At 37.0% G+C, this 17,917-nt stretch overlaps 3 protein-coding genes across 3 annotated transcripts; 2 read left to right on the top strand and 1 right to left on the bottom strand.

The window, feature by feature from the left end:
- Positions 1-846: 846 nt before the first annotated feature.
- On the top strand, positions 847-3,553 carry LOC148909065 (octopamine receptor 1-like). The gene is made up of 2 exons (XM_089033740.1): positions 847-929; positions 2,942-3,553. Exons 1-2 carry the CDS (start codon positions 908-910, stop codon positions 3,355-3,357), a joined length of 438 nt encoding a protein of 145 aa, XP_088889866.1. The 5' UTR covers positions 847-907; the 3' UTR covers positions 3,358-3,553.
- Positions 3,554-6,289: 2,736 nt separating this feature from the next.
- LOC116300901 (creatine kinase M-type-like) lies at positions 6,290-7,718 on the bottom strand. Its single transcript, XM_089034011.1, has 2 exons — positions 7,106-7,718; positions 6,290-6,762 (listed from the first exon to the last, which is right to left on the bottom strand). Exons 1-2 carry the CDS (start codon positions 7,716-7,718, stop codon positions 6,290-6,292), a joined length of 1,086 nt encoding a protein of 361 aa, XP_088890137.1.
- A 1,326-nt stretch (positions 7,719-9,044) lies between these two features.
- On the top strand, positions 9,045-17,751 carry LOC116300891 (uncharacterized). The gene is made up of 12 exons (XM_031709863.2): positions 9,045-9,290; positions 9,526-9,586; positions 9,952-10,087; positions 10,382-10,469; positions 11,318-11,405; positions 12,177-12,274; positions 12,481-12,577; positions 14,863-14,965; positions 15,446-15,492; positions 15,977-16,090; positions 16,627-16,744; positions 17,129-17,751. The coding sequence occupies exons 1-12, from the start codon at positions 9,179-9,181 to the stop codon at positions 17,297-17,299; spliced, it is 1,233 nt and encodes a 410-aa protein (XP_031565723.2). The 5' UTR covers positions 9,045-9,178; the 3' UTR covers positions 17,300-17,751.
- The last annotated feature ends 166 nt before the right edge of the window (positions 17,752-17,917 follow it).

The raw sequence follows: 17,917 nt of genomic DNA, 5'->3' as shown, positions 1-17,917 counted from the left end.
AGGGCTGAGTTGAATTGATCGTCGAGTCAGATTCCATTCCTCACGAGAACAAGGCTTTGTTACAGACAACTTTTAAGAACGTGGTTGTGTTGGTAAAGCTCAAACTAGTACATTAGAAATTCGTCCGATAGTATTTGAGCAACCCATGTCATCGACAAGCACTATTTTCACCGTCTCTACAATCATCCCACTGAACGACTCCACAAGTACGGAGACCAGAAATGAAGAACAAAACAAAGCTCCTCAAACTATAGCTTTAGTTTTTCTGATAATCCTGAGCCTAGTTGCTAACATAAGTGTCAGCGTAGTGGTACTCAGAGATAGAGAACTACGTCTGTCAGTACGAAACCTAGTTCTCGCAAGTCTTGCATTTTCAGACCTTCTGATGAACGAGGTGATGTTATTCTGTCTTTTAAGCTTGGTCGGAGTTATCACTGACCTCCAGAAACAAGTTTGCACCGTGTTCACAAGGCTGCATGGCATTCTAGTGTATGTAAACGTGCTTCATTTGTTTATTTTAAGCATCGATAAATACGTGGCTGTTTTTTATCCCTTACGATATGCGCAGAAAATCACAGTTAAAAGACTTGTCATGGGTTTATGTGTGGTCTGGATTGTTCCTGTTATCACGATTGGGCTTGCTCCTGAAATAATGGATGGAAGACCTAACTATCATTCATCGACCACCATCGTGGAATGCATGAACTTTCCTGCTTACAGTACAAGCGAAAGACAGCGGAATTATATATTTTCAAATGCAGTGTTCTTGTTTGGGATTCCGTTGTTGTGCATGCTTTTGACCTACTTAAAAATCGCGAAAGTGTCTTGGTATCAGTCCAACCGTGTTGATCATGAGCCGAGAAATGTGGTGACAAGATCTCCCAGTGCGAGAACCAGAGTGCGGGAAATGAAGTGGGCAAAAACTATAGGTAAATGAAGCAATAGTAATAGAACGGTTTTCGTATGAGTGGGGAACGTAATGTACTGACAAACAGCATGCCGTAACATTGACATGGCTTCCCACGGCCTTCCAGTAATTCATCCAACCATAACGCGTAGTTACGATTAAAGTAAGATATGTTTTGCTACAAATTTGTGGTATCGTTTCCTACTTATACGAAAACCGTTCTGATATTAATGAGAGGCTTTTATGATCGCAGTCTTCCAGTAATTCATCCAACCATAACGGGCAGTTACGATTAAAGTAAGATACGTTTTGCTACAAATTTGCGGTATTGTTTCCTACTTTCCTACCGTTCTAATATTAATGAGAGGCGGTTATCGAGTTTTCAGTGGTGCAAATATTAAAAGCCAGCTCGCATAAATGAAGTATATGTCACTGGTTTGGATTGGCATCCACCAAAACTCGAGTTCACTGTATCAGAGCTCGGTCCGTCGGTTGTTTGTCAATAGCACGAGTCCATTACTAGTGTATGCATTACCGGGTCATAAGCATCAACTGATAAGGTTGGTTCTTAGAGTTCTTCTGTGTAGCGGCAAATTGTAGCGCATTAAGAGAGTCAACCGGAGCGCAGTTTTCAAAAACAAAGAGCGGAACAGCCTCTGTTGAATAACACGAATTCAAGAGACCTTTGAGATTTTTCGTACTGAGCAAAACGTGGGCTCTCAATTAACAGTTAGGTTAAAATACTCATTGACGTTGCTTTCTGTTCGACTCGAGGAATGCGCTTCAAAATTAGACCCGTCTGTGACTCTGGACTTTAAAACTTATGGTCGAATTTCTCGTGCGCCTCAACAGTTTACAAACCTAGCCAAGACAAGTAAAATGAGCTTGCGATTAATATTGTTATTCAACTAGAATCATTTCCCGTAAGGATGTGCGTAAACGCAAATGTGTTCTCTAACGAACATCAGGTGCAAAAAGTAAATGCTTTAGATTGAGAAATTGAAACCGTTAAAAGACAGCACCGTACTGTAACGAGAGCCGGGAGAGTACTATCAATTATCTTTTTGTTTACAAAATATACTTATCAGTTTAGGTTGTTTTGTTTTCCGCTAACGATTCTGCTGTCAAAGGTGAACGAATTCTCTGAAATTTCAACTACCTATGTGACGCATTTTCGACGGCTTCATTAAAAGCCACCCCCAGCGAGTTTTATTTTTTGGTCTGATCTAAATTTGGTAACACAAGCGACACAAGTGAATGCATCTAATTCACAGATAACTCTTAACCCTTAACATTTCAAAACAAAGTCAGATTCAAGTACTTATTTTTTTCCTTTGGCTCGATAAACACCCGCATAGTTCTACAACTGTAGTCAAAATTATTTCAATTTCTACCTCGTAGACAATATTTAGCTAAAATAACAACTTCCTGCGAGTAAAATAACTTGGAAGTTGATCATTTCGGCACCTATCGTGAGCTACGTGAAGACTCGGCAAGTGGTGAAAACAACATATAATTCCGGTGGAAAAAATATTTTGAAAATAGCAGGGATTAGAATGTTTTTAACTAATCTGTTTTCAAAACGGTTCTTTCCTATAAAGCATTATTAAAACTAATACTCTTTGGAGGGCAAACCAAAGTACACTGATCTCAAACAAAACTGTCCCTTTTTGTCTATCTCATGGATGAAGCAGAAAACGTCGCGTTTCGGTGCGATAAATAAATTTCATTCAAAAAATTGAGTGAATGCACATTTTTAGCATTTCTTTACTGAAATATATGAAATAAAAAATGAGTGTGGCCGACTTTCTTTTAGAGATATGAGAGTTTGAAGACATTTTCTTGATATTTTGTTCATCAAAAAAATCGAATGACGTCGAATGCGAAAAAGGGATGCGCGTGAATAATACCCGCGAAGATTGGGAGGCGAGGCTGCGGTGCTTTTTGATCTCGCACAATAATTCAGCCCCACAATCCTATGCACCACGAAGTCGTTACCAGTCTTCCTTCACTTTTTATCTTTTCTTTTTACAGGCATTACGGTTGGCGCGTTTATCTTGTGTTATCTTCCAATCATCGTGATACTCCTACGACAAGCTTATTATGGTCTGGAACCAACAGCGTCTCAAGCCATCCTGTTTCTGTCTTTCACCAACACACTAATCAATCCCGTTATTTACGGCCTCCGAAGCAGGGATTATCGGAAGGCTTTCCTTAAGCTGTGCATTAAAGATTCTGACGTCATTTCTGGTTGCATTGCGTCACAGAGAAACCGAGGAACTACTAAGGGGACCAAGAGTGAACAGAAACAACAGAATAGAGCTCCAGGTACGGTAAAGGTTGATAACATCAGTGAACTGTCGTCTACTTCTACGTCTTACTCGTTTGTCATCACTAGGGCGTTGTTTCAAACAGTCTTGTCAGAAGTTCTTGAAGATGGCGATTGTTGACTGGCTTTTAGTGATATCCCAAGAAACAAGGGTTGGTTTGGACTTTTGACTAAGTTTACCGCATATATCCGCATATACACCTAATTCAAAAAACGTTTTTTCGACATGGAAATGGTATTGTTGAATACAAAGAACATCGAATCAGTCTCAGCACTAAGGTCCATACTTTGACGAGAAGAAGAAGAAGAAACACAAGTCATGCCAGCTATTCTTGGATCTTGGAATGACATATATCCTATCGCTTTTCGCCTATCGTATATTGCCTATCGCCTTTGGCGATGACAACGTTTTTTGAATTAGGTGTATATTATCCTCTACATACCGTATGCACTTGTAAACCCTACGACTGGTTGGCATAACTGTTATACTCTTTTGTACAGTTTGCCCGTATACTTGTCATATACCTTCTGCACTTCTAAAGCATGCTCTTTATAATGTATACTCTCTATATCCATATCAAGAACCGCGGAACAAAGTGAGTTCGGGAAAATGCCCCGGCCACTCTGAACATTTTGAAAATGAGGATCTTGGAAATGCGATTTCTGGTGTCGCAGTTTCGAGGGACAATATACCTTTTGGGCTCGGGCGTAGTGGTTTCCATTTCAGACCACGTGTCATTCTCTTGATAATAAGATTCATTGTTTCAGTTGTATCCATATTCATGTGTGTTCTCATGAGCAGCCGTCAAACGAAGAAGTGATACTCTAGGGACTGAATAACATGTGGTCTTAAATGGAAAACATTACGCCCAAGCCGAAAACCTCTATGTGCAACGTATTTATTGCATATTATGAAATAATTGTTATAAATCTCGCATTCTGATTGGCTGGGAGCGCGTGCTTTATTAGAGCACACTACACGCACGCGCCCTTTGCATTAAAAGAAATAAATGCTTGCTGTGCTGTGTAGAGTTATAAAGCACTTGGGGATTGGCAGAACACTCGAGAAGTATCGAGGAGCACTCCGCTACGCGTCGTGCTTCTCCTAACACTTCTCTCGTGTTCTGCCAATCCCCGCGTGCTTTATTATTGCACACAGCACGTGCGCGCGCTTTCTATTTATTCAAAAGTCATGTTTAAGCTTTAGGCAAATCATAACAGAAAATCATTCGCCTCCGTCGTTCATATACCGGTGCTCAATATACTATATACATTTTATAAGGTGTATATTATTTAAACCATGATATATTCTAGCATTTTATATAATTTGCATTATCGATCTGCTACTATACTACAGTCAGACCCTAAAGAGAGAGCAGACTCTCTTTATGTGAAAAGTTTGGGAATATACCCATTTATTATAAGATAAAGTTGGCATTGCAGTGCATTGTGGGGCTGTTTTTGGGGACAAAAATGGACGCCATCTTGGAATATGTGCCCTAAATCAGCCCCATAATGCACTTCAATGCCAACTGGATCCAGTCTTTTACTCAACCTCGGAATGGCTAATATTTACTCACGTTACTGTCTGCTAATATGCTTTTTTTCTTTTATTATACTTCCTATACCATATTATATCATTACGAACGTTTCTACTATTAATATTATTACACATTAAAATTTACGTAATGTTAATTTGTTCCCTTAAATAGATAATTAATGTTATCCCTGATAATTGCGCAAAGCACAGGATCAATCACGTGAACGTCTTCCAAAAGTTTCTCCATGGCGATAAGATGATAAATACTGCTGTTCACATGTTTGATAAAATCAACCTGGGAAAAAAGGCAATGAAATATTGACACCTTCCACTGAGTCCCTCGAGGATTTGTTTTGGGGGATAAAACGATGAATTTTTATTTTTTATTTTTTTATTTTTGGCATAAGAAAAGACGGCCTATTGTTTTGTCCCCCAGAACAATTCGTCTAGGAATTCAATGCAAGGGGTCTATATACACAACAGGTAACCCAAAATGGTAATCTTACTTTCTTCTCCTCTGATAGACCTTTAATGTTTTCATTCATGTTCTATTTATATTAATATTTATTTTTGTTTATAATTTTTGGGAATTCTTTGTATTTTAATCACTTTTGATACACAAAGGGATCGTACTAAAGGGAATGGCATATGGTCTGCTTTGGAGAAATATTTCAAGGATCCCTTTAAACGATTTAGTGTGTGCGGAAGTCCAAAAACTATAAAAAATAATCAAAAGAAGGGAAACATCCTGAAGACGCAAGGAAACTTTAAAAAAAAATTTAATCAAGTATAGATATAGTTAAAGTTGTATACCTCTGTGTGCGCAGTACGTGTAGAGTTAGACAGCTCCATTACACCGTAGCCAGTCGTAATTCCTTTAAAGCAATAGACCCCATTTCAGGTTACAGTAAATTTAGCATTTAATAGCGACTTGGAGGAATGACAACCGTAGGCTGTCGGACAACACAGGTACAAATGCGTGCATTTTTATTGCGCAGTTAAGATACCTCACTTCATATGGAACAAAAATGCTTTCGATCTTGGTTTTCTTATTCTGATTCGTAATGCATTATGTAAGGTTTATTGGCCTGAAACGAAGGAAACGTTTCTACTTTGCCATCCCTTTGCAGTGACAGGTGTAAAACAGAGTTGGTTGTGACGTTGTTGCCTAGTCGGTGCACGAGTTCAATAAAGATATACTTCTCCAGTGCTGCGCGCAAATATTTGTATCGTGCCCACAGGTCTAAATCGCCACTGGCAATGTTCGAAGCTAAAAACGAAGTGTGACTCTTCTGTTCACGACTTTCAAAAATCGTAGTCACATTATTTAATGTTTCAAGAAAAATTGCTAAAGTTGTGAAAATCCTTAAAAGCAACGATTTCATCTTGGGACGGAACGACAGCCTGTCGGTGCAAATGCGCGATGTATTGTACTCTATTTATGCGCAAACATTTTGCGCAGCAATTTGTAAGTAACATTTTGAATAGTTTTCACAGCCTTGGCAAAGTTAATCTACGATACTTCTAACCACTCACCTGGTTGTCTCTTTTCTAAAGCCAGCAATCGCAAAATAAAAGCAAAACGAGGCTCCTGGCTCAGACGAGGCAGTCTCACGTTCATGCTAATTCGAAGTCCAGTTCCAATCTCCCGCGGACTGGACGTCAGGTGGCCATATTTCTCGTCGAAGGAAAAGTCATGGGCATTCTCCCAAAGCAATCGCTCTACCATATCAACAATGTGACGTAATCTATTAAACGCCATTTTGACATCACTTCCGGTTTGCTGTGAGATGAATTTTAGATGTTCCTGTTCATTGATGAGTACGACTACTCTTCCGTGGTCCCCGTAGTATATTCCACGCCCTGAAGGCCATGTCTGGTCGGACTCGTTTATATAAGGATAGAATATATAGTTCCTTCTAAGAAAGAGATCTCTGGTCTGTTTGTCAAGCGCAGATAACTTGACGTAATTTGAGGTTCCGTACCCTATGGAAACAAAATGACATCATCTGAATATGGTTGACTTAGATGGCAGAATAAGCGCAAAAGGATATTAAAATCAATACGCTATATATAAAGACCTCGCAAACTTAATTAAGGCAATTTAATTCCAGAGCCTAAGCACTTATCACACAAGAAAACGGAATTTCTCAATCCAAGATATAAACTTTAGAGCCTAGCGCTAAAATATGGCTAATATGATGTAGCTGGCGTTTGAGTCATTGAATGCAGCGCGTATTGAAGAACATTTGCTAGATGTCATACAATACTAGCCAAAACTATCGAGATTTAAACCTACTGACACTGGTGTCTTTGCTAAAATCCTTACCTGGGATGTTATTTAGTATTTCTACTGCTGTTTCCTCAATCTCCTGTCTTTCCTTCTCTGAGCATTTCCAAGCAAAGGGAAATCCTCGTAGCGACCGCAGTACTCGGACACGACAAGATACAACATATTTTGGGTCCAGGTTTACACAATCAAAGTTCCTTGCGTCAATGCTGCTGGTGTATTTAACTCTAGGATAAACGCCGTGTAGGAATTCAATGACGGGATTTAGAATTTTGGGAAATAAAGCGTAAACGTCTCCGTCTCCAGCTACAAAACCGATGTTGTTAGAAATCGCCTCTTTTTCCAAGAGTCCATCTTTAAGTGCATGTTTGAGGGTAAATCCGAAGAAGGTTGCTTTATCTTTGTATTCATTGCATACTTCAAGTTTTGCATAACGCGAAACGAGCGTTTGACGACGCTGATGTTCCTCTAGAATCTCTCGCAAAGAATGTTCGCTGGCATGCGCAACTTGCGCAACTTGCCCTCCATCGTTAGAACTATAATCCTGATCACCAAGGAAACCATCGAACCATCCTGACACAGTAGCCGCGAGTCCTGCCCCAGCTGCCGCAAGAGAGGCAACAACAAGAAGATTTTGATTCCCAGAAGACATTGTGTGATTATTCATAGAAGTCAAACACAGCTCAAAAATGTTTTGCCGGCTCGCACGTTTGTTTACGTAAAAAGTGCGCGTGCGCCACGCGGTAGTCTCCTTCACAGCCGCCACGCAAGGGGTAGTGAGCGTTGCGTGACGACACTAATAGCGGCTGCGTAGGAGAATAGCCAAGGGTACCCCAATCTCGTTCCCAGAGCCTGCTGCGTGTCTCTTAGTTAGCGCTGAGGACCTTGCTCAAATATATCCATATACAGTATGAACTACTTTGCATATTCATGTATTCTTTAAATTCAGTGATTTTTCAACTAAAAGTCAGCTAAATATCTTATATCAATCCGCTTATACTATACACTTTGGTTATATTTGACCAAGAAGTTATATTAAACCTTGAATAAAGCGATTTTTGAGCTGACAATTACCCAGAATGCACCTCATATATCGATTTTATTTGCAGAATTTTTGCTAAGCACTGTAAGAAGTATATATATATATCTTTTTTTTAATACGAGTATGAAACTAGCGAATAGTTGCCGACTGATCGCAAAATATAAAGAAATGTATGTATGGAGCGTATGGAGTATGAAAATTCGCAAAAATATGAAAATTAGTGAATACTTCCTATCGGAATATCAAGAACAATCTTTAACCAATGATTATTAGGCGATGATAAGAATTATTGTAAAAAAGACCTTGAATAGAATAGATAAAGTAATTTAAATAAAAAAATGATTATAGGTGCAATTAAATTTTACGTTTAGTCTTAAATTCATTTATGGATTTCGTAATTCAGGAGTAATTTACATAACAATGTCACGTTCGTGATTTGTCGAACGCCCCTCGGACACACTGTTCACGTGCTAAGTTAACTAACCGGTTTTTCGGGTTTGATAAGTCTAGAAGACTTGTGTAAAGTACAAGAGAGAGCGCACGTTTTGAAGAAGTTCTTTGCCAAAAATTGGTGCTCGTAATTGTACGATATGCCTGAACGAGAAGCCGATCGAATAAAGTTTTGGTTTCCCGTTGAGTGTAAACAAAAAGAAATGCAAAAAGCGCTGTTTGGTGATTTGGTTTTAAGTAAGTCTTATATGACGTCACAGACTCATATAAAAACTCGTAAAAATAATAAAGAAAACCATTGATTTATATTTAAGGACGATTCTAGCACCTTTTCAGCTGAATTAGATTGCGACGATTAATGAGGAAACTTGTTAATAAGAATATTTTTAGAAAACATAATTTACATATTACAGGGTTAGCTGTAAACAAGTGTTGAGTAATATCACAGTTCACGTGCACAGCTAATGCCTAGCGCCAAAACCTGTTTGATGAGTCGTGTTGCGTCAGTGCCTCCCTAAGTGATAAGAGAGATTGCATGCACGTTGTAAAGTAGTTCTTTACGAAACATTCAATTTGTAAAAAAGACGATCATTTAAGTTGTGAGAATTATATTGTACGATATGCCTGAACAAAAAGCCGATCGAATGAAGTTTTGGCTTCGCGCTGAGTGTAAACCGAAAGAACGACGAACACCTTTGACTCCGAACGCGTGTTCACATCTTCTTAATGCAGGTAACTTATACTTGTACTTATTCATTATTCTCGTTATTATTGATCTTGTTTTCGTAAACATTTAATGACAACTTAAATAAACTCTTCCTTATTATCCTCGCAGTTCAAGAAAGATAAATAACTGAATATATAAAGGTTATAGAACCTGACCAACATGGCCCTTTAACTCTGCTTCATCCCTCGATTCTAATTTCCATCGCTTGTAGAAGGTTATAAGAATTATTTTTGTTTCTAGGACATGAAGTTATTGTAGAAAAATCTGCAGATCGTTGTTATCCTATTGAGGACTACGAGAGGTAAGAAGGACTAAGTAAGAGCTAATTACCGAGGTAATTATTAAGTATTTTATTTCGCAATTGAGAAGGTTTTCTATCAAATGTTGCTCATTATAAATGCGAAGTCTATATTAGTTATTAATAGGGTTAATAACTAACTATATATTGACCTCGCATTTATAATGAGAGTTATAACAAAAATAAAGCCTTGAGAATAACAAAGAAAACCGTGTCGATTGAGAAATAATGCTTGTATTAAGACATCATCTAACCCCCACCCCTACCCTACCCCTATGCTCATTAGAGGGAATAGCAATATTTTCCAGAGCTAATGGTAGTGCTCTTTATAGCACAAATGAGTTCATTTACTCTTCATATCTCTTTAGTCTTGGTTGTAAAATTGTTGAACAAGGATCTTGGCCAAGTGCTCCAAAAGATGCTTACATTATTGGAATAAAGGAACTGCCGGATAGTGACGAACCATTGATCCATAGACATGTATATTTCGGTCATGCTTATAAGGTAATCCCTGTCACAGATAGGAAGTGTTTTGAAGCATGAATATCTTAATTGGTCATGGATACGAATTGATTTCTATTATAAGTGCACTGTAGCATGTTTTAATGAATATTTTGGTCATGCATACAAAATATTTGCTGTTATAATTATGAGTGTATTGTTAAATGTTTTGTAAGAAGAATATATAGCAAGCTTAAAGATTTATTCAACAAAACTTTTGTCATTATATAATCTCTTTCTTTATTAACAAACTTGAGTGCCGTGTCTTTTGTTAAAGTATGTTTTGTTCGTGTGCAGGGCCAAGATGGCTGGAGAGAACTGTTATCAAGGTTTCACTCTGGTGGAGGTGAGCTTCTTGATGTGGAATATATCGTTGATGACCAAGGTAATAAAACCATCCGTAAAATAAATTTCCTTTTCTAAAATTAAAAGGGCATACAATCTTTTAAAACTTTGGTGAAGGACTTGTTGTATCTTGCATGCTACATGTTGCTAACTAATAAGCTTGAAATAAATATTATTAAGGGCTTAAAATAACAGCCTGACATTGGACAAAATTCCATATTGTTGTTACTTTTGGCTGATTGTGTTTACAATGCATAAAGCACAGTTCCAGCATGCATGGTATGCAACATGCAACAAAACCTTCAGCAACCTTTTTTTTGAAATAGCTTTACATTAGTGTTGATTATTGGGGTGCATGTGAGATAAAGATGGGGTATTATTGACATTATTTAGATTATATCCCAGTCGCCCCCATGTGAGCTGATCAAGTTCGTTGGTTCTCTCTCTGGTTTTTCCGGTCCTCTAGCTTTTCCTCCCTGCTCTCGAAATCAACCCTAACAAATTTAAATTGGTAAGGGCTCTGCTACCAGGTCATAGACTGCATAGTGGCTGCAAGGGGCACCTTCACATACTTCCAGTTCAACCCGTTTGAGCTTCGCCACTGCTGTTTATATTTTGTTATTGTTCCTGAATTCAATAGTAGATATTAGATCACAAGCTAAACTCTATTGCCTTTAAACAACTGTTGCATTTGGGTCAGTTTCTATGTATTTATTGTATTGACCCAAATGTCTGGACAATTGTTTGAAGGCAATTTATTGAGTGTGTAGCTGTATTATCTTCTTATACTCAAACTGTAATAATTGCTCAAGTGTTGTTCCCAAGTAATTATATAAAACAGCATACCAAAATACAGTTTGCTAACATAAACTACTTGCATATTAATAGGTGTTCGTGAAGTAGCAGAGTTTGGTCCAATGGCAGGGCTTTGTGGCTGTGCACTTGGAGTAGCGGTATGGTGTCATCAACAACTCAAGTAAATATACTCTTTAATTATTGTTTAAAGTTTACTCAGATATGCAGTGGTGCAGACATAAATCTTATTATAAATATATCTTATTATATATATAGATACCAGGGATCTTATTTTTTTGTTTTCATAATAGAGGATGATGTGTGATTAATTCCCAGTAATCTCTGTCCTGCTCAAGGGCAGATCCAGCCAACATTTAGGGGGGGGGGGGGCTAATTAAGTTTCTTCCGTCAACGCAACGAAAACAATAAAAAAAAGCATCTAATTCTTCAGTTTTGTTTTGTTTTTTTTTCTGCTGAAGGGGGGCTTCAGTCCCCCTATGCTGCTATCTCAAATTCGGAATATCGTGAACTCTCTGTTTTTTTGAACTAAAGGTAACATTCCATTCACTCAAAGTAGTTGCTCCCTTAGCATTCCGTTATGTCTTGATTGACAATAGAATTCAAGATGGCTGCTGTATCGTAAAATTAACAAATAGACATCAGTTTTTTATGTGTCTTACCTCTTAAATTGCGTCATCACATCATTGTTAAAGTAGAGTGGATTCAAATACTAAATAAAACGGATGTCTGTTTTTTACAATAACAATGATAAAAACTTCTCATTTTTATAGTGATCAAATAAACCAACAGAAAGAGTGCGCGCTCGTTGACGTCAGCTTTATCTGTCTGTCCTCTTATTAATTAAAAAATAACCAATCACTGCATGAGAAATTTGCAAGTTTTTCTTAAAAGGTCTATAATTGATGTTCTTGTTTTTGTCCTTAATTTGTAGCCCAAACACAGAGTTTCCAAGTGTCACACCATATCATTCTGAAGAAACACTTGTCAACCACCTTAGAAATCAATTACAAGCAGTAGCAAAGAAACGAGGTATAATACTTATATTAATGTTTACACTTGATATTTTTTCCAGTGTGGTATCCTAAGAATCGTACATTTCATGGCTGTACAGAGATGTAAGGCCATGTAATGTTGCCCTGTGACTTTCACTCAAGGGTGTTTAAAACGTGAATTATATAAGAACTGTGTAATAAAGAATATTATTCACATCCATTTATTTTTTCTTTCAATTTCAGGTGTTACTTCAGTTTTTCCTAAAACACTCATCATTGGTGGGAGTGGCCGATGTGGCAGAGGGGCTTCTTACATCTTGGAAAAAATAGGATTCCCCAGGTAATGCAAACTGTTAAGTCTATAGAATATAAGCACTGGTTAATGGTTTACTGTTATGATTGATGGATCATTCTGTTATTGATAAAGCATATTTATTACTTACCTGCTTAATTCTGCACAAACTGCTGACTGTAATGTTATTGTATTTGATTGTGGTCAAAGCAACTGCTAAATAGTTTTTCCACTACATCCCACTGTTTTTATTGCTACACACTGCCTGAGAAAACATCATCTAAAAGGAGACTGATAATCAAATAATTGTTCGGTACTTTTACATACTCTGATTGAAGGCAGTGTATTGCCTGATTTCCCTGCTGTGACTTTTGTCTTGCAATCAGCACATAGCAATAAACAGTGATAAGCAATTGGACGTTTTTCCCCATTTAAGATCAATGCAACAGGAGCAGGCTAAGCTCAGTAAGTGTGCGGCCTTCAGACCTAGAGGTCCAAAGGTTGATTCTCAGGATCTCCAAATCTGTTTCAACTTTTCCCTGTTCAGTGTAGCAGCGATAGTCTGATGGGGGTAAAGAGCACACTATTAAGTGCTTTATCCATAAACCCCTGCCTTACGGAATAATTGGACAATCGCTCTCTGCGCTATCAAGTAAAATAAATTACCTTTACCTTTTACAGTAAATACCTTATCTGCTCTGCTTTTTAATTCCTATAAGCATTCACTTGTAAACATACATTGACCATTTTGATATTTTCTTACTACATGTAGCCAGTAAATATACATGTAAGCCATATAATCATTTATTGTGTTTGTTGATCTAAGAAATGGTGGAAACAATTTTGTGTTTTATGGTTTTAATGGTATGAGATTAAGTTTCAAGTCCCTGTTTGATTCGTACATGTATATTTGATTAGATTTATTCTTTCAGCTCTGTAGCTGCCAGATGCATATAAGATTGGAGAAACCATCCAAATATGCATTACACAAAGGTATCAATGGTGCAGTTTAGAACCTGCCTTGCAAATGCTCTCTCTCTTTTGAAAATGTATTAAATTACGAAGAATAATCTGTTCCTTGTTGCTTATTGCCTTTTCTTTCTACCGAGAATTATGCAATTGCTTTTTTTTTAACATTTTCAAAATAAAGCGAAGGATGAGAAAAGGATTGCAGCTCACCTAAGAAATTAGTGTATTAGTGTAACCTTTAAACCTTTTCATATTTGTTGCATATTTAATGCTGCACACTGTCCACTCCTCTTTTATAGTTTGACATACCTTAAACAAAAGGGTAAAACTATGGGATTTATACCAAAATGTTTTAATTTTCTGACTTTTGGTACAGCACCAATGTCTGCACATTAATTGCTTTTTATCTTCAAAAAAAGGAAGAACAGATTGTGGAAACAATACAAAAGAATACTATTTATATTAGTTACTCTTTCAAGTGCTTGATATGGCTTCTCGAACTAATCCATAAGTTTTGAAGAAATTTAAAGCATAAGTTGCCAAAGTTTATGCTAATTAAGAACATTTCCAAATCTTCTTCAGATTTTCTTTGTTTTGTCCTTATGAGAGTTTGAGTAATTCCTTTCTGCCATCCTTTTTTGTTCATAACTGTTTCATCAACAATCTGTTTTACAATACGGGATACAGCTGAATTTTTTTTGTCCTTCAATATCATAGTAAGAAAAAACTTGTTCACATTGTAAACTTTTTGATGGGGCCTTCACTTCCCAGTCATAAGGTTGCTCCATGGGGTTTTCTCAGCACGCTACCATGCAACTTCAAATCGCAAATTTGCGAACACAAACAATTTTATTGGGGAAATGTTTTAGAGATTTTAAGGGAAAGATGAAATCAAAATTAAGTTGAGCATATTTAGGGCAGTGTGTGGTGTGTGTGCAAGGGGGTGGGCATATAGGAGAGTGGATGCAGATGTAAAAAAAGGAAAAAACTCTGTAACACTATTTAATAAGATAATAAGAAATTGTAATACTCTGTCTGCAGACATATACATATACATATGTTTCTCTCTCTCTCTCTCTTTATATGCAGTGTTTTGGAGAACATGCCATCCTTGGTCATGCAAAGTCTGACACTAAGCTGGGAATCATTAACTCAAGTAATTTTGTCTTAACAAAAGTAAAACCTTGATCCCACATTCATTGTTCTACCTAGTCCCTATATTTACCGTTGCTACGTCAAACAAGCTGGAAAGTGTTTTTAAAATAAAACAATTGCTGAAATTTGTCAATTCTAAGAATACATTTATAGGGATCAGTATATTAACCTTAATACAACTGAATCCTAATAAGATGTTTGTTTTTCAGTGAATGTGTAACAAAGTGGACCCGTGTGAACACCAAAGGTGGAGGACCATTTCCTGCTATTCTGGAATTTGACATTTTTGTCAATTGTATTTTCCTCTCTAAGGTAAAAGAGTCATGCTGGATTTAATATTAATAATGTGTGACTGTTAGGGGATCAGAGTTGAAATTTAGTAGCTACATTAAATTGGCCATAACCAAGGGAGGTGTATTTGAACACCCATCCACAATTATTTTTTTCTGGTTCTGGTTTCTGCAAATCCTTGAAAAGGTTATGCCACTTCTCAAGATGGCTTTAAGTTTAGACATAGTCCCATTTCCATTTCCTGTGCACCCACCTTGAAAAACCCCTGGTTACTGCCCTGATGTTTTCAGCAATCAAAGTTTGAAATACCTGATCTCTCAGAGTAGTCTCTTCTAGTAGCACTGCATCATTCCATGACATTGGTTGATTAGTCCACTGTCATTGATCTTGGTATTGGCTGGTAGATCAATCACTGAAATGGTATACCCATTGAACATTTGTTTTTTTTAACATTGTGACTTTATGGTTGAGTAATTTATCCTATTGGATTTTTTCTTCCAGAAAATCCCACCATTTCTAACTAAAGATATGCTACTAACAGATAACAGGTAAATCAGTATTATGTTAATTTTTAATGTGCATTCTGCCATTGTGCAGATATTCTTCAAACTTTCCACCTCTCTTTCGTTATACAGTATGCATTGAGTCCGAACATGTGGCCATGTATTGGCTGAATCAACACGTCACTACTGAGCTGGTCTTAAAATACTGTTTATCCAAAAAAATGTTGTCTTGGACCTGCTTAAGACTACATGACTGGACTGAAAGGAATATGAGTAAAAATCACTAAATATTCATTGCTTCTGCTAACACTTCCTGCTTGCCTACGAAGATTCGTTCTGTAAACCAAAGGCATAATTAATCAGATAAAATTATGCAGGCAACTGCTTCTGCAACTGACTTTTACCCAGAGTCCCTGTTTATCCAGGCTTGAGTCGTTTTTTTTTCCGAAATGACTGACCAGTATACAATTGGCCAAACATTTGTTACTGTTATTACCAGTTTGCTTACATTTTTCTTCCTTTTCCTTAGGAACTTGACAGTCATTTCCGATGTGAGCTGTGACTGTACAAGTCCTGACAATCCAATTCCTTTGTACGATACTGTAACAACATTTAGTGATCCAGTTCATCATATTGCCTTGAGGTAAATTATTGATAAATAACAAACACTGTTTGTTTACAGTAAAAAAAACAACAAACAACAGTTAATGCAGGTTAAGCCAAGCCAAACGTCAAGATGATTTTGTCATGGGCCTTTTTCATTCAGCAGCCATATTGATTTGGACAATATGTTTGGCATCATACAGCCTCATATTCAAGTACTTGAGAATATAAATATTAGGTGAAACAGGTTTTATTGTCATGAGAATAAACATAGCTGCCATGTGATAAAGGCCAGTTGAGTAATCAGTTCTTTGCTAATAGTTAAGTTAGAGCCAAGGCACTGGCAATTTTTTTCTTTTTTTCCCTGTTTCTTTCTGCATGTTCCTCATTTTATAGATTCTTCTTCTCCTCCCCCTCCCCCCCAGAAATTCCAATTTTCTTCCATACAAACTCTGTATTTTATTCTTTCTGACCCCCCCCCCCCCTAAGGAATTTCAAATTCCTCTATTTGTTGGGGTATGGAAATTTTCTGGAACAACGCAATTCTATATAAAAAACGTTTTTGTTATGTTTTAGTCACTGCAGCAAGGTAATGGATATCATAGCCATTGACCATCTGCCATCATTACTGCCAAGAGACAGCAGTGACAAATATGCTCTTAAACTGCTACCATTTTTGTTAAAGCTTGACCAGGTAAATTTCATAAGCAACTAGCCATTACATTAGAGCATAAAAATGTGTAGTGTATTAGGAATCCCTGTTTTAAAATTTTTCAATGCCCACAGAGTTCCTGTGTTGTTGTTGCTTCCAAGATAGCAGAACAAACACAATGTTTGATACACTGAGTTGTGAGTTGGATACTGGAGTTATCTGATGCTTTATTGTACTACAACTACCATAATCCCTTGCACACTCTTTTGTTTGTCAGAACCAGTTGTTTTCCAAGAAGCAATAAAAAATGAATACAAAAGAATATCATAAATTTTTTTAGAGAGTAAATGTAAAGTAAAAATATGTTCAAAAATATGTTTGTTTGTTGGAAGCAAAAATCCTGATTCATTTGTTTGGTGTTTTTAGGCGGATACATTCCCTGTCTGGATGCGTGTAAAGGAAATATACCGACAAAAGCTTAAACAAGCATTAGCAGGAACTATTGTTCGCAGGCGCAGGACATCAACGGCTAGAGAAGAAATGGAGGACTCTTCGTCATCCTCATCTGACAGTGAATCAAGCCACGCTGATCAATAATTAGCGAGAATTTTATTTTATTTTGAGCACTTCTCACAGCATATACTATATATTTACAATATGTTCCAAGAACAAAGACAGCTGAAGAATGCATTATTATGCTGTCGCTAACTGAATTACAGTATCAGACGTTTATAATGCTATATGTATAATTATTCTGTATGAAAAGATATCTCACTCGTTGGCTGCGCTCACTTGTGAGATATCAATTGAACACTCGAAGATAAAATTTGTATCTCCTCGTGCCCATGTAATATCTTCTATATATCTAGATCATATACATGTTTAATGCACTTTCCTGTTATACTTGTAGCTTGATTTCTTAAAGAAATATTAATTTATAGCTACACAGTCATGTAGTTCATATTGAGTACCTGTCACAGGGGGATGTATTAATTCAAAGTCAACTTGGCTGCAATATTACCAAATAATAAATATTTTATTTACATGTATTTGTCAGATTATTGTTTTTTGGAAAGTAGAAAATTTTGTGCCACAAATGAAAGACGAGAAGTTAATTTGTAAAGGGGGTTACAACCATTATCGTTGAAGGCTTGACAGCCCCTTTGCCAACGTCCCTGTATTAAGACATGCTATTGTAGCTTGGGGTATCTTAAC

Source organism: Actinia tenebrosa, unplaced genomic scaffold, assembly GCF_029948245.1.
Source record: "Actinia tenebrosa isolate PJP-AT-01 unplaced genomic scaffold, QUT_ActTen_1.0 PGA_scaffold2__45_contigs__length_23673736, whole genome shotgun sequence".
In the NCBI taxonomy this organism is placed as follows: domain Eukaryota; kingdom Metazoa; phylum Cnidaria; class Anthozoa; order Actiniaria; family Actiniidae; genus Actinia; species Actinia tenebrosa.
The sequence above is the reverse complement of the archived record's forward strand: the minus strand, read 5'-3'. Positions and strand labels throughout refer to the sequence as shown.

Bases quoted from the DNA above. Each gene is read 5' to 3' on its own strand.
- LOC148909065 (XM_089033740.1), top strand. From the start codon at position 908: ATGAAGTGGGCAAAAACTATAG. The intron at 930-2,941 runs GTAAATGAAGCA...TTCTTTTTACAG, and splicing joins GAAGTGGGCAAAAACTATAG to GCATTACGGTTGGCGCGTTT.
- LOC116300901 (XM_089034011.1), bottom strand. From the start codon at position 7,718: ATGTCTTCTGGGAATCAAAATCTTCTTGTTGTTGCCTCTCTTGCGGCA. The intron at 6,763-7,105 runs GTAAGGATTTTA...TTGTTTCCATAG, and splicing joins AATACTAAATAACATCCCAG to GGTACGGAACCTCAAATTAC.
- LOC116300891 (XM_031709863.2), top strand. From the start codon at position 9,179: ATGCCTGAACAAAAAGCCGATCGAATGAAGTTTTGGCTTCGCGCTGAG. The intron at 9,587-9,951 runs GTAAGAAGGACT...ATATCTCTTTAG, and splicing joins CCTATTGAGGACTACGAGAG to TCTTGGTTGTAAAATTGTTG. The intron at 12,578-14,862 runs GTAATGCAAACT...TTTGTTTTTCAG, and splicing joins GAAAAAATAGGATTCCCCAG to TGAATGTGTAACAAAGTGGA.